At 38.0% G+C, this 23,289-nt stretch overlaps 1 protein-coding gene across 1 annotated transcript in view; it reads right to left on the bottom strand.

Moving 5' to 3' along the window:
• The window catches only part of CELF4 (CUGBP Elav-like family member 4), a 1,014,616-nt gene extending 994,759 nt beyond the window's left edge, over nucleotides 1-19,857 (bottom strand). The window contains exon 1 of the mRNA XM_040421161.1: nucleotides 19,578-19,857. Coding sequence (XP_040277095.1) covers nucleotides 19,578-19,857 — 280 coding nt within the window. The remainder of the gene's footprint in view (nucleotides 1-19,577) is intronic.
• Nucleotides 19,858-23,289: the final 3,432 nt, after the last annotated feature.

The following is a 23,289-nucleotide window of genomic DNA, read 5'->3' as shown; positions in this document are numbered from 1 at the left end:
TTACATGCACACACTTTACATGCACACACTTTACATGCACACACTTTGAATGCACACACTTTGCATGCACAGACTTTACATGCTCACACTTTACATGCACTCACTTTACATGCACACACTTTACATGCACTCGCTTAGGATACATGCACTTTACATACACTCACTTTACATGCTCACACTTTGCATGCACACACTTTGCATGCACACACTTTACATGCACACACTTTACATGCACACACTTTACATGCACACACTTTACATGCACACACTTTACATGCACACACTTTACATGCACACACTTTACATCCTCACACTTTACATGCACACACTTTACATGCTCACACTTTGCATGCACACACTTTACATGCACACACTTTGAATGCACACACTTTGCATGCACACACTTTACATGCACAGACTTTACATGCTCACACTTTGCATGCACACACTTTACATGCACACACTTTACATGCTCACACTTTACATGCACTCACTTTACATGCACACACTTTGCATGCACACACTTTACATGCACACACTTTGCATGCACACACTTTACATGCACACACTTTACATGCACACACTTTACATCCTCACACTTTACATGCACACACTTTACATGCTCACACTTTACATGCACACACTTTACATGCTCACACTTTGCATGCACACACTTTACATGCACACACTTTGAATGCACACACTTTGCATGCACAGACTTTACATGCTCACACTTTGCATGCACACACTTTACATGCACACACTTTACATGCTCACACTTTACATGCACTCACTTTACATGCACACACTTTGCATGCACACACTTTACATGCACACACTTTGCATGCACAGAATTTACATGCACACACTTTGCATGCACTCACTTTGCATGCACACACTTTACATGCACACACTTTGCATGCACACACTTTACATGCACACACTTTGAATGCACACACTTTACATGCACACACTTTGAATGCACACACTTTGCATGCACACACTTTGCATGCACACACTTTACATGCACACACTTTGCATGCACACACTTTGCATGCACACACTTTACATGCACACACTTTGCATGCACACACTTTACATGCACACACTTTACATGCACTCACTTTACATGCACACGCTTTGCATGCACACACTTTACATGCACACACTTTGCATGCACACACTTTGCATGCACAGACTTTACATGCACACACTTTGCATGCACATACTTTACATGCACACACTTTACATGCACACACTTTACATGCTCACACTTTGCATGCACACACTTTACATGCACACACTTTGCATGCACATACTTTACATGCACACGCTTTGCATGCACACACTTTACATGCACACACTTTGCATGCACACACTTTGCATGCACAGACTTTACATGCACACACTTTGCATGCACATACTTTACATGCACACACTTTACATGCACACACTTTACATGCTCACACTTTGCATGCACACACTTTACATGCACACACTTTGCATGCACACACTTTACATGCACACACTTTGAATGCACACACTTTACATGCACACACTTTGAATGCACACACTTTGCATGCACACACTTTGCATGCACACACTTTACATACACACACTTTGAATGCACACACTTTACATGCACTCACTGCAATGCTGCGATCACATAAGCAGCAGGTGCTTAAAGTGGTTAAACTTATTAGATGTTTCTGCTTGTGAACAATTCCTTTAAAGGGGTCGTCTCACTTCAGCAAATGGCATTTATCATGTAAAGAAAGTTAATACCAGGCACTTACTAATGTATTGTGATTGTCCATATTGCCTCCTTTGCTGGCTGGCTATATTTTTCCATCACATTATACACTGCTCATTTCCATGGTTATGACCACCCTGTAATCCAGCAGTGGTGGTCGTGCTTGCACACTATAGGAAAAAGCATTAGCCTCTGTGTACTCCTACAGCCCGGGCCACCAGAGAGGCTGACACTTTTTCCTATAGTGTGCAAGCACGACCACCACTGCTGGATTACAGGGTGGTCATAACCATGGAAATGAGCTGTGTATAATGTGATGGAAAAATTAATCCAGCCAGCGAAGAAAGCAATATGGATAATAACAATACATTAGTAAGTGGCTTGTATTAATTTTCTCTACATAATAAATGCTATTTGCTGATGTGAGACAAGCCCTTTAATAGCATTATTTTATGTAAGTGGTATTTGTATATATCTCTACTACAAACAAAAGGTCTTTTCAGTTTTTTTTTATGTACATGAAGACTAAAGAGGACCCGACAAGGCTCCTTACGTGCCTGCTTGACTATATACTTGTATTCCCTATAAAAATATTAAATTCGGAGGCATCCTTCCCTATACTGTATGTGTCTTCAATGTGATGTTCCTCTGCAATGCCTCACAGAAATATATGAATTAATTGACAACTGGGTGTTACAGTAGAGGTGTGTCTCTATACAGTCTCTTTCTGTCCAATGCTGACAGTGCCAAACTGTAGGGACACAGTTATTTGTCAATAAGGAATGGTAACACCGAGTTGTCAATTTATTTATAAATTTCTAGGTGGAATAACAGAGTGCATAATTATGAGAAATGATATTCCAGAAATGCTATTTTAAGGGTAATACAATTTTCTACTAAATTTGGATAAATTGGATAGCTGACAGGTCCATTTTAAAGTGAATGTCCACTCTTGTTTTTTTATTATTATTATTATTATTATTATTATTATTATTATTATTATTATTAAATCAGTCCAACGTTGTGTGCTGCTTATCTTCTTCTTATATCTTTATCAATGTTTGATCTCCATATTTCTGAAACAGAGCATCAAATTCCCTGTATAGACATAGTTAAAATTCTGGATGCTTGCAGAAAACCACTAGAGGGAGCTTAGGAGCTAAGAGTGTACTTTTATATATTAAAAAAAAAAAATGTAAACAATATACAGTACAGTAGGCCCCTACACTCCCTCTAGTGGTGGTCGCAGGTAGCCTCAAATGTATCATCTGTCTACAGGAGGTCTGAAGAACTAAATAGGAAAAACTAACCTTTGAACCTTTTAACATTATATTACAAAATACAATAATGTTAGACTTAAACTTAGCATTGTGTTATATAATAAAATGTTTTCTAATAAACTTACTGTAGTGCTTAAAGGGGTGTTCCCATAAAAGACATCTATCACCATACACAAGGTCAAATATTGGACCCCCATTATTCATCATGCAGTGAGGAGGAACAGGGGGCTCAGAAGCCATGTTCTAGTGATTGTGGGGTCACACTGCAGCTAAGTAGTAAATGTCCTTCACGGGGCAACCCCTTTAAATTCCCCCCCCCCCCCCTTTCAAGATCCCTGCTGTAGTCAATGTGAACCTTTACATTCATTCTGACTTTATCATCCTTACACAGCTGTACGGTTCATTACACTGTGTGCCGTTTTAAACTGAGTCCCGTCATGTTGCTGTTCTGACGGCTCATGAAGCCATAGCGTCTGAAATCCTGACAGCTCATAAACACTCATTACAGCTAAATTCTTATCAAACTGATAAGAATATGGCTTTAAATGACTGTTTATAAGCTGCCAGGAGTTCAGAGACAAGGGCTTCACATGAGCCATCAGAACAGCAACATGACGGGACTCAGTTTAAAAATGAAACAATGATGCTCTACAGCTAGGCTGAAACTTAATACTGTAGGAAGAAAAACTGCTGATTTTTTAAAAAAATAAAAAGCATTTGAAAAATGATTTTTTTTTTAGCCCAAAATGAGTAAAATGCAATCTTAAAAAAATTGCCTCTGAAATTGTTCCTAAGTCTCCTGCTTAAACCCACAAACTAAACCCAAAAATGGCAAGAGTGCTGTAAAAAAACTACCCCACTAGAAAGCGACCAAACCTTCATCATAAAGTGATTTCGCTTTATTGATATTAAACCCTGTAAAGCAGATTTATTAATGTGAGGTCTCTGCAGATCCCACAAGAAGCTTTCACACATCTCTAGCCAGTAAATTTGGCACTGCCCTCAGTTAATTAACAGGAAGTTACAAGTTTATTTTGCTGCAGTCACCTCTGAAGTTGTCACACCAGGATGAGCTGTGAGGCGCCTGCTCCGGAGCTATTAAGGAGTTAAGTATGCTAATTAATGCATAGATAAATGCTGATATTAAAACCCTCACCGGGCTGTGCATCCCCATAAAATCATGAGACTAGAAATCCGATTCAAAGCGTCTTAAAGCAACTAAAAATGTTTTATTGCTTTATATAAACTTTTACAGTGTTTTATGGTCAGTGTTGTCGCTTTTTAGGGCATAAGACAGAAAGTGCTACGTGTGCACCGGCCGCCGATATGTACACTGACGTGAAAGCAAAGGTAAACAGATAAAAAGTCTGATATTCCAGCCACAGGCAGCCATCTGCCATTCATCATGCCCAGCCCTGAAGACACTAAATCTGGTATTCCAAAAAGACATACACTACCTACTGTAAAGAGCCAAGCAGAAAGGGGGCATATATAAAAAAACGGGCAAGATAGTGTACACTGGGAAGGGTGAATTACAGGAACACTATTACACAGGAGACACTACAGAAGTTATATGCTTGTACAAAGAGGAAGTATTGTAGTTATATTCCTGTACATAGGAGCAGTATTATAGTAGTTATATTCTTGTACATAGGAGCAGTATTATAGTAGTTATATTCTTGTACATAGGAGCAGTATTATAGTAGTTATATTCTTGTACATAGGAGGTAGTATTATAGTAGTTATATTCTTGTACATAGGAGCAGTATTATAATAGTTATATTCTTGTACATAAAAGCAATATTATAGTAGTCACAGTATATTCCTGTACATAGAAGCAGTATTATAGTAGTTATATTCTTTTACATAGGAGCAGTATTATAGTAGTTATATTCTTGTACATAGGAGCAGTATTATAGTAGTTATATTCTTGTACGTAGGGGCAGTATTATAGTAGTTATATTCTTGTACATAAGAGCAGTATTATAGTAGTTATATTCCTGTACATAGGAGCAGTATTATAGTAGTTATATTCTTGTACGTAGGGGCAGTATTATAATAGATATATTCTTGTTTATAGGAGGCAGTGTTATAGTAGTTATATTTTTGTGCATAGGAGGCAGTATTAGAGTAGTTACAGTAGATTCTTGTACATATGAGGCAGTATTATAGTAGTTATATTCTTTTACATAGGAGCAGTATTATAGTAGTTATATTCTTGTACGTAAGGGCAGTATTATAGTAGTTATATTCTTGTACATAAGAGCAGTATTATAGTAGTTATATTCCTGTACATAGAAGCAGTATTATAGTAGTTATATTCTTGTATGTAGGGGCAGTATTAAAATAGATATATTCTTGTTTATAGGAGGCAGTGTTATTGTAGTTATATTTTTGTGAATAGGAGGCAGCGTTAAAGTAGTTATATTCTTGTACATAGGAGACAGTATTATAGTAGTTACAGTAGATTCTTGTACATATGAGGCAGTATTATAGTAGTTATATTCCTGTACATAGGAGCAGTATTATAGGAGTGTAACAGCAGCTGCTTTGCGCTGCTGTTCCCCTGCTTACCACCGCAGTCCCGGGCCCCGTACTCAGCGGTGATCTGCGGCCAGTGCTTCCTATTCACTGCTGCAGTCCTGGGCTCTGTCTGTTTAGGTGCTGTGGTTCTTAGGATCCGCACTTCCTTAAGGGCCAGCGCACTTCACTTCTCGCTGACCAATCCTAGCCCTTCTGCACAAATATAAGTGGCTCAGCCCCCTTCCCAGATGCCTCAGTGTAAAGGTCCTTGTGTTTTGCCAAAAATCTTGATACTCATGTGTGTTCCTCACTTGTACTTTGTTCCTGGATTCCGCTAACCGTCTGATCCCTGCTTGCTTGCCTTGACTCTCCTGTTGCCGATCCGGATTGCCTGACCTGTACCTGTGCCGCCTTCCCTGACTTTTTGCCTTTCTGACTACACCTCTGCCTCATCCTTCGGTCCTGTACTGTTGCTCCTGGTAGCGACTCTGCCTGCTTTACTACGCTTGTACTTCAGGTACCTTTCTCAGGTACCTCCTGGTCCGCCTGGACCAGCTGCCTCTTGTGCCTACCCTCCTCAATAGGTAGTGACCTGGTGTTCTCCTTGGGAAAGTCTATCCCCACCATCAGGGGTACTATGAAGAATCGAGGGGTTCACTTAGACAACGCCCTTAGGGGAGGTACAACTATTATAGTAGAAATACACAGGAGACACTACAGAAGTTATATTCTTGTACGAAAGGCAAGTATTGTAGTTATATTCTTGTAGATAGAAGCAATATTATAGTAGTTATATTCTTGTACATAGGAGGCAGTATTATAGTAGTTATATTCTTGTACATAGGAGCAGTATTATAGTAGTTATATTCTTGTACATAGGAGGCAGTATTATAGTAGTTATATTCTTGTACATAGGAGGCAGTATTATAGTAGTTATATTCTTGTACATAGGAGGCAGTATTATAGTAGTTATATTCTTGTACATAGGAGCAGTATTATAGTAGTTATATTCTTGTACATAGGAGGCAGTATTATAGTAGTTATATTCTTGTACATAGGAGGCAGTATTATAGTAGTTATATTCTTGTACATAGGAGCAGTATTGTAGTAGTTATATTCCTGTACATAGGAGCAGTATTATAGTAGTTATATTCTTGTCTATAGGGGTCAGAATTAAAGTAGTTATATTGTTGTACATAGGAGGTAGTAATATAGTAGTTTTATTCTTGTACATAGAAGACAGTATTATAGTAGTTATATTCTTGTACATAGGAACAGTATTTTAGCAGTTATATTCTTGTACAAAGGGGAAGTATTGTAGTTATATTCTTGTACATAGGAGCAGCATTATATTAGTTATATTATTATCCATAGGAGCAGTATTTTAGTAGCATTATTCTTCTACATAGGAGGCAGTATTATAGTAGTTATATTCTTGTACATAGGAGCAGTAATATAGTAGTTATATTCTCATACATAGGGGTAGTATTATAGTCGTTATATTCTTGTACATAGGAGTAGTATTATAGTACAGTAGTTATATACTTGTAGGTAGGAGGCAGTATAATAGTAGTTATGATTTTGTACATAGGAGGCAGTATTATAGGAGTTATATTCTTGTAGGTAGGAGGCAGTATAATAGTAGTTGTAATTTTGTACATAGGAGGCAATATTATAGTAGTTATATTCTTATAGGTATGAGGCAGTATTATAGTAGTTATGATTTTGTACATAGGAGGCAGTATTATAGGAGTTATATTCTTGTTCATAGGAGTCAGTATTACAGTAGTTATATTATAGGAGTAGTAGTATAGTAGTCCTATTCTTGTACATAGAAGGCTGTATTATAGAAGTCTTTTTTGTACATACAGAGCAGTATTATATTGGTTTCTTTTTTTTTCTTTCTTTCTTTCTTTTTCTTTGTTTGTACTATACTAAACAACTGTTGAATCGCTGAAGTACATTAAATATAATTCGTAGATAATAATTTCTGGCAGTAAGGCTCACAGGCCCAGTAGACAGGCATAATACCACAGAGGTTGATGGATAATGCACAGAACCTTGAGAGCATTTACTGGGAAAAGCAGTTTCCATCTACAGAGACAAAGCCACTGGGCACTGCCACATGACTGGATGCTGATTACCTAAAGATTATATTGATGATGTAATAAAAACTCGTTCTGTTTAGCTGCACTGGGGCAACCAGACAGAGATTAGAGAAAATAAAGTCAAGAAAAATAAACATCGAAAGCAGTGGGAAAACTGCAGAGCGGCCTCAACTCATTACGTCTGCCTCAATACGCCGATTCCAGGCAGTACAGAATAAGACGTTCTTCTAGGATTAATTCTTTGTTCTAAAGGGAGATGAACTGGGTTCATATATGAGAATTAAAGGCTAACAATTCAACATAGACTGGAGTGGAGTTAGTAAAATGACCCAACACACCTCTCCAGAAGGTTATATTTTTATCAAAGTCTGGGAAGCATTAAGACTTCTCCATGGTGGATAGAAGTATATGTTGACTTCTGGTTTCAAGATTCCACTCTCATCCATTTTATGTCTAATGCTGTCTAATCTGGTTGAGTATGGCAAGTTAATAAAGAAATTGATGGGGCCAAAGGTTAGTAAGCCCTAAAAATGGCTTCCATTGCCACATGCTTGCAGCTTATCTCCATCTCACATGGCAGCAGAACTCTCTGCAATGCCTGGTGGTGCAAAGAGAAGGTATAATAGAGGTGTAGAGTACTCAACGTATCAGCCTTGAAATATCAGCTCGGCTCGATTATTCCCTCTCATAGTCTAAAATTAGCTCTCCCTTCCGTACCTGACGCTTTAATTGCTTGTGTGTTTGTGAAGTGTTGGCTCTGCCAGGAAAGGACTTTGAACTGAGCATCAAAGCAGCACACAGCAACGTAATGCAGAAACCTCCTCACCGCTTCCCAACGACTAGGGCCGGACACCTCCGAAAGGAAGTGTTATATTCTGTAAAAAGAGACTGCATTCTGTCTATTTAGTCTACTATCTATCTATCTATCTATCTATCTATCTATCTATCTATCTCTCTATTATCTATCTATCTATCTATCTATCTATTTATCTATCCATCCATCCATCTATCTATTCATATATTATCTAGTAATCCATCTATCCATTATCTACAATATGCATCTATATACCTATGCATTATCTATCATTTATCTATCATCTATTATCTATCTATCTATCTATCTATCTAATCTATCTACAAAGTGAAAGAGAGGCCGCACTTCAGAATACCGTAGGTGAAAGGGTGGTGGACCCGATTTATTTACCCCAACTGCGACTGGGGTGAATAAAGCAGGTCCACCACGCTTTCCACCCTTTCACCTACATTGGAGTGCTGCCTCTTTTTTACTTTTTGGATATACATAGACCTACAGCCTATGGTCTGTGAGGGATTAAACCCAAATTTACTCTCACTGACAGTGCTGCTGTTTTAGTATCTATCTCTCTATCCATCTATGAAGATGCAAGGTGGCGCTAGCGTGGCAGGCAGCCGTCACAACAGCTCCTTACAAACTTTAGATTTTTATGCTGCATTGTTGTATTTTTTGTTCTTTTCTCAATGGTACTTACATCGGATAAACTTGAAACTTTCTATCTTTTATTTTTTATGGAGCAGCATCATATCTTCAGTAATTGGGTGGAAGCCTCATCCACATTATGCAAAATTGCTAAAAGGAAAGACTGCCTACTCTATCTATCTATCTATCTATCTATCTATCTATCTATCTATCTATCATGCATATTTTCTGAAATAGGGAGAGCTGCTGTCAGACACCTCTGTCAGCAGCTTATCTCCCCCAAGAACAAAAAGACCAGGCAAACACATCAAATGGTCTACCAATGTAACTATATATCAATAATTGACAAATAATCAAATGAATACAAAATCTCAATACTACTACTACTAGTAATATTGTATGTTCTTCATGGAGAAACTCACTGCATGGTGGATAAAGACCCAACTACAGCCTTTTTGTATCCCTATAGTGATGTAGATATCATTTAACAGTTTATTATATTGGAAGAGATTAATGCCATCTGCTTTATTGTACGTTTGCTTTTCTCGCCATCTTAAATACGTGTTTCGCCCACTCGTTCTCTCTCTTTCTCATCCATCTGGTGCAATACACATCATATCACATATGGTGGGGCCAATCTTCAATAATGATGGATGCATCTGTAGACTTAAGCTAGGCTCTCGTAAAGCCAAGTATACACTTTGTTCTCTTACCCGTCACCTCACTAAATTCCACATAGGGGAAATTACCCACAGAAAATGACAGGAAAAAAAAAAGAAGAAGACAGGCGCTGAGACTGTGGTTCAGTCTCCAGCGGCTGATGGGCTAGGCTTCATCCAGGTCTCCAACATGGCTTTGTTCAAAGGAAGTGACTCAGTGAGAAAGAGATAAAAGGCAACTTAATAAAGCCTGATTTGTTCCCTTCTTCCTTTGTGTTCTCTTTGTGTGTAGAGAGGACGTTTGATTATTCCTTCACATACATGTCATTTTCAGTCCAGTTATCTTTGTGGAGCAACTGAGACATTACATTGGCTTCTGCTGAATCTCCTGGACTTAAAAGCCACTTATGGAAATGGCTATCCAGATCTCAATGAAGCCTTATAGAAAATAAGCTAGTTGGCTAGATGAAACCCATAGAGATAATGCAGGGTTGAGCTTGGCCAATGGAGTCGAGTAGATCAGAGAGTAGTCCTGATGCACAGATGATGAAAACCAAAGAGTTAAATGACAAATTCAGCAAATTTAGTGCCTTGGGTCATCTTTGGAGCCCAAACCACAATATATGTTTTTTGGGAACATTTCTTTTCAAAGGACAAAAAACAACAACTTAGGTACTGTAATAAGAAAGGAGATCACACAAAATTGACATACATTATATAAAATAAACTGACACAATATTATATTATATACAATTATATAATATTGCACATCCGTCCACCCTTACTTTTCCATCAGTACATTCTCAAAGGGTTACCTGTAGCAAAACTGACACTTAAAAGGCTAATTTTTTTTTTAAGCTGGGCATTTCAGACCACTCATCTCAGGATATCTGGAGCCAAAAGAAACGGTAAGGGAGGACAAGTCGGTATAAAACATGGCAGAGCTCAGCTTGTCATGTAACTCCCTACGGCTGCGTCATTGATAACAGAGATCCTTAATATACATAATATGCTGTGATATTTCCAGATAAACTGTAACTCTGCGATACTGCACTTACTATGGACCGCTATAGCACACTAACGCAAAGACAAGTTTAACCTAACATACAGATGTGCTTTGTGATTTACATAAACCTACTACAGTATTGTATCATAACTTGTTATCATAAAGCATAGCCCAGAAAGTTGTATGGAAAATCCAGATTTGCTCTGTCTATATGTCAAGCACATAAGCTTTGCTCAAACAAGATGAAGAGAGAGATAGCATATTATATATAATTATTCAACAGCATTAAGTAGGATTTATGTATTTATTTTTATTTATTTGTTGGGGAGGGGCATTTCAAATTTTGGGTTCTCATTAATCTGCTATAATAATATAGATGATAAAACATTATATTATACTACATTACTATAGACTCCTATTCTATTTATCTAACTATCTATTATTTATCCATCTATCTATCTATCTATTATCTATATCGTGTCTATCTATCTATCTATCTATCTATCTATCTATTATCTATCTATCTATCTATTATCTATCTATCTATCATCTATCTATCTATCTATCTATCTATCTATCTATCTATCTATCTATCGTATTTATCTATCGTATCTATCTATCTATCCATTATTTATCTATCTACTATCTATCTATTTATTATTTATCTATCCATCCATCCATCCATCCATCTATCGTAATTTCTCTAGGAACACATTAACAAAAACCCCCTATAAGTTCGACAGACTCTACATCTGTCAGTATTCACACCTTCCTTTGTCATCCTTTTTTTAATCTATTTTTAACAGTAAGGTCTTCTACAAAGCAAAATGATCAGCAAATCACACACTCAATGATTCCTTACGATCATTTTTTATTTTTACAATAGACAAAACCAAATAGCATTATAAACGTGTTGCTTACTAGACTTACTAGATTTATTGTGGCTATTATGTTCTTTTAAATCCCTATTTTCCAGACCCGCTCAATCATAGAGACATGGCATGTGCCAAGTAGAACACAGAAACACTGGGGGGAAAAAAAGTTTGAATTTTCCCTGGAAAAAATTTGCCACCTGCTCTGAAAATCATATCTTAAATGACACTGACAATAACATATCGTGTCCCAATAAATTGAGATAAAAGTTAGACAATTGCCCTAATGTATATATGTGTCTATATCGTTCCCTTGTCTCGAAGTTTAGGAAAAATTCAAGAAAAAGATAAAAAATAAATAACACAATGCAGGTCTAATTGATAATTTCTTTCTGGCGTGGACTGCAAGTGCAGTTCGAAACTATACAAAATACATAAAAATAAATAATATTTTTTTTTTTTATTAAAAAGCTTATGTATTCATTATCATTATAGTGACAACATATTCCATTTTGCTGTACACAAATTATTGGGAACCCCCCAGTAAAGCTCAAAATCTAATTTCAACCCAGTCTCTCATCCACATATAGGAAACTAATTGAAAATCATCAACTTATGAGTTTGCAATGTGGGAGGAAACCGGCCTACTTAGAGGAAATTCATGCAAGTACAAGAATGTATAAACTTGATGCAGAGTTTGTTGTTAGTATAATTATTATACAGTTTTTTTTGTCTTTTTTATATTATTAATTAGTTTTCTACTTTTGCAGTTTCAAGTCGGAAAGGCATATATAAAAATGTGATACAGTTATGAAAACGTTGGGATACATATTCTAATACTGAATAGCATAGAGACTGTGAAAGTGTTAAGCAAAAAAGTAAATTAAAATAAAAAAAAATTATATCTAGTACAAACTATGTACATTGAACAAAATCATCTTTATGGTAGAACTTATTGGCATGTAATGTCAAGGTCTTTAATGTACAACATTTTTAGTAGAGAACCCGAAAATAAAAATTGTATGGTGAAAGTATTAACACTCTATGTCAGTATCACTCAAGTGTTAATTAAAACCTGTATTAAGTTCCTAGCTCTGCAAAATATATATAATAAAATTATTAAAAGTGTAAATCTTAAAGTAAACTATTATATTGAAAATATTTATCTGTAGTAAATTATAATTGTTGCTAATATCATACCCCACATTTTATTGGTCACAATTTGAAAATGTGAGTCTGAAAATACATTACGCTACCGATTTTCATAGGTTTTTTATTTGATAGAATGTTTTGTTGTTGTCAGCTGTTATTTTTTATTCTGTTTTCCAACATACCAAAATCTTGTTTCAGCATTATAGCTCCACAAACTACTTGTAACTACAATACAATTATTTTTATTTTTTATCCCGCATCTCATCATAGAAACTTTAGCCACAGTTTGCTGTCCTTTTGGCCTGTATTGATTAACCGCTATATTGACGACTTTAAAAATGTAAACGTGTTGTATGAACAGTCTATGGGACTAATGCACCCTATACACGGTAGGACTGTCATGACACTTAAAGGAGTATTGGTATTCTTATTATTAAGTGCTCCTTGCCAATTCAGTTCTATAACATTTCCTAACCTTGAAACATCCTAGTCTTGTAACCTTCACTTTCGCTATTGTTAATGTGGAGCTGTGACCCCTTTAGAATCTATCACATTGGCAAGCACAGCATCTTGAATAGGGGCTCAAAAAAAAATAAAGATTGCAATATATCTTTTGACAAGCTTCATTTAGCAAGGGGAAAGGTATGAGAGATGTGCACCTTGCACAGATGCTATACTGTATCTTTCAGTTATGTGTGCAATTCTTTTTGAACTCCCACCCACTGTATCGAAAATGACTGGAAAAAGGTCTGAAATCAAGGTTCAAGACAAATAAAAAATATTTAGGTATGATATTTAATGAGAAAAATTGAAAGAATAACATTGCAAAAAACTGCAACATTTATATATTTTATAAAATTGCTTAAGAGTGTGGAAAAGACTTCTTAGCAAATTTAGCCTCATCCAACTGTGTGGTGTGTTTTACCTCTTTTTTTTTTACCATTAAATTAATTATTAAAATAAAACCACTAGCAATATGTTTTAAAAAATCAGGAATATAATTGTTAAATGTTATATGATATGATATTATTTGTAAAGTTTTAAATCAGTAGGCATGATGCTTCACTCATTAAGACTGGGATCAACTTTTTTTGGGCCACACAATAAGAGAACACAAACCACCAGGAAGTTAGCATCAGGCAGGATATATGTTAATGGTAAAAATATTTTTCAAATTTGGCCATATAAATCTATACCCATGACATATATCTTAAAAAAAAATCCATTCATAGAAGGTATTATGTGCCTACACAGCTACCATCTCTCTCCAGAGCCTTTGCAATCTGACAGGATTTTTTCTGACAAAATGCCACCCTGTGGTGGAAGCAGTAGCTTTTCAGCCAATTACATTCTAAAAAAATATTTGATATAGCAAAATAAATGTATCTATTAGCGAAATATTGTAATGGAAACAAACATATGTAAAAAGTATGTATTTTAAGAGACGATACAATAATGGATATAAAATCATGATAAATATCAAGGAACTGAAATGACATGAATGGCATTGGTATGTGCTCATTTTTCATGCTCCCTCATATTATTGCCATTTTTTATGTAATGTTAGTCTTTTACAAGAGGAATTCACCAATTTTGAAATCGCCAATTTTAACTAGACTGTTCAACGACGACCAATTTTCCACTAAACCAGCATCGTCATCTATTTGCACATGTCCAAACCAATTTACTTAGATAAAAATCATAGAACATTTTCTTTTATCCCTTCTGAAATAATCCCCCATGTTGTTGTCTAAGAATGACTTTTTTTAATCATTAACTTTAGTTCATTATCTAGTAGACATCATTTTAATATTCATAAGGGTCATGGGTCATTGTGGTCAGGTCAATTTTTAGAGCAAACATATTACAAATCCTGGACTATTATGGCCTGTTTATTTTAGAAATATTGGACCATTTAAAGTCAAGTAAATAAAGAAGTGCTAAAAAAAATCAAAAATTAATTTGTCAATACAGTAATTGCATTTAAGCTACATTTTCTAAGAATAGTAATAAACAAGGAAAGATATAAACAATAGACTAACAGCTCATAAACCATGAAGTCATGGGCAATTCAAAAAATTCTACTTTCGGGAATTGTATTCTGAACCACCTGCAGTTTAAACAAGCTCCACTTGGGTTGAGATGTTTTCTAATGGAAACCTTCCCATTTCAAGTCATTAAGCCACAATCCAAGGCCCTTTATGGATATATGTGTAAATTACATCAGAATTGACTTCAACCACCTTCTCTGTCATGAGGTTTTTGATGCCTGAATGCTGATGTTTACCAAATCTCATAAATGTTTTGCTGCCAAATTTCTACTCTGTGTCTTTGCATCTTTGTCCTTTGTTCTGCTATGATATAATTTCTTTGAGCATTGCGTTGGTCTGCCTGCATGAGTCAAGGTATGATTGACAAAACTTTCTTTAAGAATAAGCTTTGAATAGCTTCAACTGGCATTGGGTTTCACTCCTGGCTGCTCAAGGTAGAGAACCAAGTTCTCCAAGATGTTGACCAAAATAATATTCAAAGACTAGTTCTCAACTCAATAATTAATGTTCACAAAGAGACCAAAAAGCTTTAAGACTTGGATTTTAGAACAATATTTAGCGGTAAAGCAAGCCCAAAGGTAGCTATGTAAGACTCTCTGCATAGGATTTTTGGTCAAAGGACGATTTATGTGTACTCTTCTAGAATTAAAAATGATAGTCTAGGTTTTTATTCTTGTGGCTCAATGGAATATTAATATAGTTACTTAGTAAAAAAGGAAAGTGACCCGTGTTCCCTATAACTACAGTGCATGATGAGGTTGGATATTCTACATTTTGTGTCACTGAGTTACAAGATGTACATGACTATTCAGAACAGTTAGACTGATAGGATGAAGATAACTATGGCAGATGCCTGCTGAATATTTTGATTGTAATACATTACAGGCCTTGCTTTAAAGCACGTATCAGCAATAAAACCTGACTCTGCCTATTGTGAAGGTCCTATATTTAGATTACTATAATTGAAAATTATTATACTAAATACCATTTGAAATTGCCTTTTGAATAACTTTAAAGATAATGCATTGGTATATGGCTGCCCAGAGAGCAGTAACATTTAGGTCTCTCAGAAGTCAGTTTCTAAGCACGCGAGGAGCGAAACAGAGAGAGGGAGAGACGTATCACACAAGCATGAAGTTATGAATGAATCGTCCAGTGGTTTAACTGTCATTAGCTAACTGAATTTGTGGGTGGGTCATTGCGTATTTATCACAGGGGGATAGAAAACAAACCACAGAATATGACCGGCGGATAACGGGCGAACTAGAGAATCGTGTGAGGAACCTTCCCATGCCTGAAGAGGTGAACTCTAATGAAAAAATTACATGAGATTAATCTTTAACTACAGCAACATGATGATGGGCAAGAATCATCACCCAACACTCATCATCTAATATGACTTTTGATGTTGTGAGAAGATTATAAATCTTCATGTTCATCTTATTTTTGTATTGTTCACTTAGATTACGGTCAACGACATTCAAAAAGGTGGATACTACAGTCTACCCAACATTTACAGCTCGAAGCCAATAATGTGTCCAGCTTCAAAACAATGTTCCTTCCCTCTATAGGGTGTCATGGGTTAATCCCATTACAAGCTCCCTCTATAGTGGTAGATAATAAATAAGCTCAACTCCCTAAACTCTTTAATGCACTCTGTGACGGTATTAATTGGGAGATTTGGACTATGTGCTGTTTCCTAGGTGCCTCCTCGAGAATATATCACCAGCTAATTAGCAGGCTATGAATCAATATTGAACAGCATTAAATATAAAGCCTTTTCCATTAATAGTTCCGATTAGGTAGAATGCCTTTAAGCCTTAACCCAAAGAGGTTGAATGGTCTATTTTAAGATGTTCAATACATACAGAAAATCAAGTAAGGTGAAAGATCTCGCCAAAAGCTTCTCACCCATGGAGGGGAAAAAAAGACCATTGAGTTGATGCTTTTTTTTCCCTACTGTATGTAGCCGGTCAAAAAAAGAAAGAAAAAAGACTGGAAGCCAAACACAAGTCTCATTCTTCACACAGTTGTCATGCTTAGACCTCAAAACAATTAATCACCAAGGGCAAGCAAGTAATTTTTTCTGCTTGCCAGAGGCACATTTTTATCAGGATTAGCTAATAAATCAGATATACCCCAGAATGAGTAATAATAGTTTTAACTGTTCTCAATCTAGGCAAAGCCTTTGGATAAAGCACTGTGCAAGGGATCGGGTATTGTTTCACTTAAACCATGAGATCCTTCGGAGTGTTCCTTCTCTACCAAAGGCTACATACAGCATGTAGCAGTCTAGTAAAATTAACCCTTTCCATAGGGCCACCTTCTATTTCATTAACTCATTCCAGGCTTTGTCCTTCAATGACCGGCTTCTGACCTGAAATACAAGGAGCCAGCCTTCAAATTCTGCCTCTAAATCTATTAAAGGTATCCTTTCAACTTATCGGCGGCAGTTATTGTTGACAAGCGGATTGTACAATCAGAAGCTACAAAAACAAAAACCTCTATACCTGGGCATAACAAAAGGATGTATTTCTTCCCCTGTATTTTTCTAAAAGGTCCAACCGGCCAGAGAAGCTTTCATTGTAGGATTTTTGTCCATGCTCAGTTGTAAAGTGTTGTCTTTTGATGAGTGAATGGGGCAGTTCTACAGACTCAAATGCTAATGCTGCTTTGATAGATATACATGACAATTCATCTTGGAGGCAGCGCTAACTTGCAGTAGTTGACTTTCTCATCTGAGAAAAGACCGCTATGTCATATCAATGAATAATTTCAAAGCTCCACTATTTTAGGGTATATCTGACTCCCAATGAATAGATAGCAAAGACTGCCAAGCGGCAGGTAACATTTGCCACATGGTGAAAAAATACAGGTCAGCTTTTACTGCTCTTCATAGCACATGGATGGCAGACGTCTTCTCTGAACCAAATGCAATAATGTTCTCTTTTTCTTGTCAATATGACATTAGCATCATCATCATTTCCTGATATAATTGCTTCCCCATTTAGTCCAGGATAATTCAGGTCCACAGAATAACATTTTTTTTTTTAAACATCATTGCATCTATCCTCCAAATGGGCACTGAAGGAGCAGTAACCAGTGATTAAACCAGCCCTATATTATATATTAATGCTTAGAACTAGTGAAGTTTACATCTATAGCGCCCTTTGCCCAGAAAAAAAAAAAAGAAAGAAAGACGCATGCTGCTATGCTTAGCACTAAGTCTCTTTCATCTATATTCTATTGTGCAATGGAAATATGTATTCTTTTGTTGAGAGCTTGTGTCTGGGAGGTGATATGAACCCTTCTTCTCGCTTTGCTTTTCAGGTCCCTCTTATTCTGCTTCCCAGATGTGCAGCACAAAGTTAAAAGAGCCGGTTCAGCACTGGTTCTATGGACAGCTCCTAAAGTATCTTTGCCTAAGAAAGCGAATACTTTGTGGCGATTTAAAGGGGCTTTTAAAATAGTCAGTTCAGTACCAGGTCAGGGACAGCTCCCCTTCTACCAGATGATCAAGTATTTCTTATATACTCCGCACCTCAGTGTATGATCTCATAGTTTATTTTATTTTATGTGATTAATACATTAAACAACATAGGCATCATTTAGACTTCATATTTAATTCTGTGCTCATGCGAAATGAAATTGAACGTGCTGTATTTTTATGTGTAATCTTAGCTCATTTTCACCCATAGCCACATGTGTAATGACAAAGTGTAAGCTGATTTAATACTGTTAGATCTGCTCCAACATCATGGACAACCCCCCTCTCCTTCTATCTCTTCCCCAGATGTGCAGTCACAAAGTAAAAAGAGATTTAAGCCTGTCATTATAGAGCGGCTCTGTTCATGGATCTTTTTTCATCTATGCCAGGTTCCAGATGTGCATTTTCCAAGTTAAAAGAGGATTTAAAGGCTGGCTGTCCATCGGGACAGCTCCTTTCCCTCAGTTGAGCACTAAGCTGAGAGGGCAGCTCATTTCCCTAAGTTCGCAACTAGCCTTGGTGGAGAGCTCCTTTCCACCAATTCAGAACTAGCCTGTATGGACAGCTCCTTTCCCTCAGTTCAGCACTAGGCAGAATGGACAACTCATTTGCCCCAGTTCAGCACTAGCGTGGGTGGTCAACTATTTCCCCTCAGTTCAGCAGTAGACAGAGTGCACAAGTCCTCTGCCCCAGTTCAGCACTAGCATGGGTGGGCAGCTCATCCCTCAAATGAGCACTAGCCTGGTGGACATCTCCTTTCCCTTAGTTCAGCACTAGGCAGAGTGCACAGCTCCTTTGCCCCAGTTCAGCACTAACCTGTATGGACAGCTCCTTTGCCCCAGTTCAGCACTAGCCTGTATGGACAGCTCCTTTCCCTCAGTTAAGCACTAGGCAGAGTGCACTGCTCCTTTGCCCCCCATTCAGCTCTAGCATAGGTGGACAGCTCCTTTGCCCCCCATTCAGCTCTAGCATAGGTGGACAGCTCCTTTGCCCCCCATTCAGCACTAGCATGAGTGGACAGCTCCTTTCCCTCAGGTCAGCACTAGCATGAGTGGACAGCTTTCCCTGCTTTCTCCTACCCAGACGTGCAGTCCACAAAGTTAAAGGGATAAGCGGCAGACAGTTGAGTGGAAAGATCTTCTCCCACTCTCTACCTAAACTGCAAAGCCCCCCATCCAAGCCTGCCCTCCCCACACATGCGCCGGCAGAAAAGTTAAGCAGGCAGCTGACCTTTGTGCATTCCAGTGAACCTGTCCTTCAGCACTGTCAGCTCGTAGATCTTGCCGAACTCCTCAAACAGAGGCTTCAGGTCCTTCTCGTCCAGATTGCGGGGGATCTGCCCAATGAAGAGCTTGATGGCATCATGATCCTTCATAGGGATGGTGGAAGTGCTCCCGGGACTGTGGTTTAATCCGTTCATGTGCCCGTTGGTGTTTGGGTTGCTGTGATTGCTGTTCAGGCTGCAATTGTCTGCTTGTCCGTTAGCTAACGTGGCCATCTTTATATACATAGAGGATCCTGTTGGCTTTTCTCTCTGTAACACGGTGTTTCTCTCTCTCGCACACATACACACTCTCTGTCTCCCCCTCTCTCTCCCTGCTCTGATCGGGCTTTTTTTTTATACATTGAACAGACAGGATCTGTGTCCTTTCCGTTTAAACAGGCAGGACCGGCTCAACTCCCAGGCAGACTGAGGGGGGGTGGGTGTGGGGTTTGTGTGTGTTCTTTCTCTTAGGCTCACAGCAGAGAGAGCCTGTCAGCCCGGGCTCAGTGGTACCTTCCAAGCAGCCCCTACTTAGAAATATAAGCTAGTCAATCTCCATTGTGCCCAGTGAGCAGGGGGCCAAGCAACCCTGCATTTTACTGCACGATACTCTCGTAACATCCTCTCTTATTTTTCATGCTTTTTTTTTGGGCACAATTATTATTAATCCTTTTTAATATTATTCAACACAGCTCGTGGACATTTCTATCTACCATTTTTTTTCCTTTTTTTTTTTTTTTATCTTATAATAAAGAGAAGCCGGAGTCTAAGCATGAATTTTTTCCTTCTCTACTATCCTGCCCGAACAACAGAGCTCAGCCAAGGGCTGGAAACGGCGCTTAGACACCCTAAGTATTCATCAGACCTCTATAATGTTCTGTGTTGTCTATAAATTGGTAGATCTGATTTGTGTGTTTGTGTGTTTTGTGTTGCTATTGTCACAGTCATTGGTTCTCTTTTTTCTATATTATACATATTACACATATGATAGCTGTATTTGGTTTCCAGTTATGGATGTCTAATGTATACAGTTTAATGGCGAATACACCTCTGCTCCATCTGTATAATGCACATTGTATAATCTTACAGATACAATGGATATATTTTGTAAGCTGGGGCTTTGAATAGGAAAGGTTTAAGAGGGATGGATGCAGGTCTAATTGTAACCCAATAGCTAGGTAAGCTACATATATGGCTTAATATAGGAAGGGAAATGAAGCAGAGTGATAAAAGGCAGGTTCTTTGGGTTACATTAAATAGCTATTATATAAGCATTATATATAGATGTGGACAGAGGTTTAAGGAGGCAGCCGTGGGATGGGTTACATGATAGGAGGAACAGTGTGCAGTAATATTTGCAGGGCAACCTATACAAGGAGCGAATGAATGTAAACTCATGATTAGGGAGGCGAATAGTTATAATCGCTGGCTAGAATAATGTAGGTAATGAACCTCAAAAGCCTTTCTTGCTGAGATGGCTATGAGGGGCAGGCAGGAAGGGAAGGGTTAAGTGCTGGGAAAGGAACAATGCCAGACGAGGAAGGAATGGGTTAAGTGCTGGAAAGGAAAGGCAGTCCGTGAAAGAGAATGCGAGGAGGCTAAAAAGAATGGTGGACCTGAAAGGGTTAATTAACCACAGGTTGTGAGAGAGATGCACTTCAGCTCAGAGCTATGGAGCTGAAAGGATTAATAGAAGCCTGTGAAAGAGAAGGGATGTGGGATTTAGGAAAGGGGGTTACAGCTCAGGAGCGGTCAGGGAATGACGAGGAATCATTGTCTGAGCAGAGATGCGGTTTGTAAAGGGTTATGCTAATATCTGAAGCCGCTGTGTTGGGTGGAGGAGGAGGAGGAGGAGGGAGAACCTAAACCATGTGTACAGTCGAGGGGTGATCATACATGGTGTGTGCAGGAGGAGGCTGGTTTCATATGATGTATATTGGAGAAGGATGAGCATATACAATGCATACTGGAGGAGGACGATTGTATACAATGTATACAGGAGGGGGGTGATTGGGTGTTATGTATACTGGAGGAGGAAGATGTATATAATGTATACTGGAGGAGGATGCACATAATGTATACTGGAGTGATCTTATATGATGTATACTGGAGGAGGAAGATTTATATAGTGTATACTGGAGGATGCACATAATGTATACTTGAGTAATCTTAAATGATGTATACTGGAGGAGGAAGATTGTATACAATGTATACAGGAGGGGGGTGATTGGGTGTTATGTATACTGGAGGAGGAAAATGTATATAATGTATTCTGGAGGAGGAAGATGTATATAATGTATACTGGAGGAGGAGGCTGTACATAATGTATACTGGAGGAGGAGGATGTACATAATGTATACTGGAGGAGGAGGATGTACATAATGTATACTGGAGGAGGAGGATGTACATAATGTATACTGGAGGAGAGTGATCTTATATGATGTATACAGGAGCAGGGCGATATACTGGTGGAGGGTGAGCTTACACCATGTAAGAGGAGGAGAGTGATCAAATACAATGTGTTCAGGAGGGGGGTGATCTTATACCAGGAGAGCAGTGATCTTACGTGGTGTGTACAGGAGGAGGGTGATTGTATAATGTGTATACTGAAGGGGACGGATTGGATACAATGTACATTGAAGGAGAATGATTGTAAATGGGTGATATTACATATATACCTGAAAGGGGGTGATCTTACACCATGTGTTCAGGAGGAGGCGGTGATCTTATATTGTGTGTACAGGAAGAGGGGATGATTGTACAAAATATATATTGGAGAAGGGTGATATATATATATATAGAGAGAGAGAGAGAGAGAGAGAGAGAAAGAGAGAGAGAGAGAATGATGCACCGGAGGAGGCTGATCCTACACCATGTGTACAGAAGGAAGGTAATACATATGCACTAAAGGAGGGTGAACTTACACCATGTGTACAGTAGAGGGGTGATCCTTCATTGTGTATACAGGAGAAGGGCGACTGTATATGATGTATATCGTAGGAGAGTTGTTGTGTTTCATATATACTGGTGGAAAGTGATTGTATATGATGTGTACAGGAGAAGGGGGATGTTACATTTTGTGTAAAGGAGGAGGGGGATCTTAAACGATGTGTACAATGGAGGAGTGGTGGTATAAGAAGTATATTGGTGTAATGTAATGTTGTATCATGTATACATAAGAGAAGTGAACTGAACTAAAAGAGGGCACTCTTACTTTATATGATGTGTACAGAAATAGAATGATCTTGATGAATGTGTTAAAAAAGAGGGTGATCTTATATAATGTGTGCAGGAGGAGGGGGATCTTATATAATGTGTGCAGGAGGAGGGGGATCTTATATAATGTGTACAGGAGGAGGGGGATCTTATATAATGTGTGCAGGAGGAGGGGGATCTTATATAATGTGTACAGGAGGAGGGGGATCTTATATAATGTGCATTGGAGGAGGCGGATCTTATATGATGTGCATTGGAGGAGGCGGATCTTATATGATGTGTACAGGAGGAGGGTGATCTTATATAATGTGCATTGGAGGAGGCGGATCTTATATGATGTGTACAGGAGGAGGGTGATCTTATGTATATAGGAGGAGGGGGTCTTATATGATGTGTGCAGGAGGAGGGGGTCTTATATGATGTGTGCAGGAGGGGGATCTTATTCGATGTGTACAGGAGGTG

Source organism: Bufo bufo, chromosome 2, assembly GCF_905171765.1.
Source record: "Bufo bufo chromosome 2, aBufBuf1.1, whole genome shotgun sequence".
Lineage (NCBI taxonomy): Eukaryota > Metazoa > Chordata > Amphibia > Anura > Bufonidae > Bufo > Bufo bufo.
Note: the sequence above shows the minus strand (reverse complement) of the source record. Positions and strands in the feature narration are given on the sequence as shown.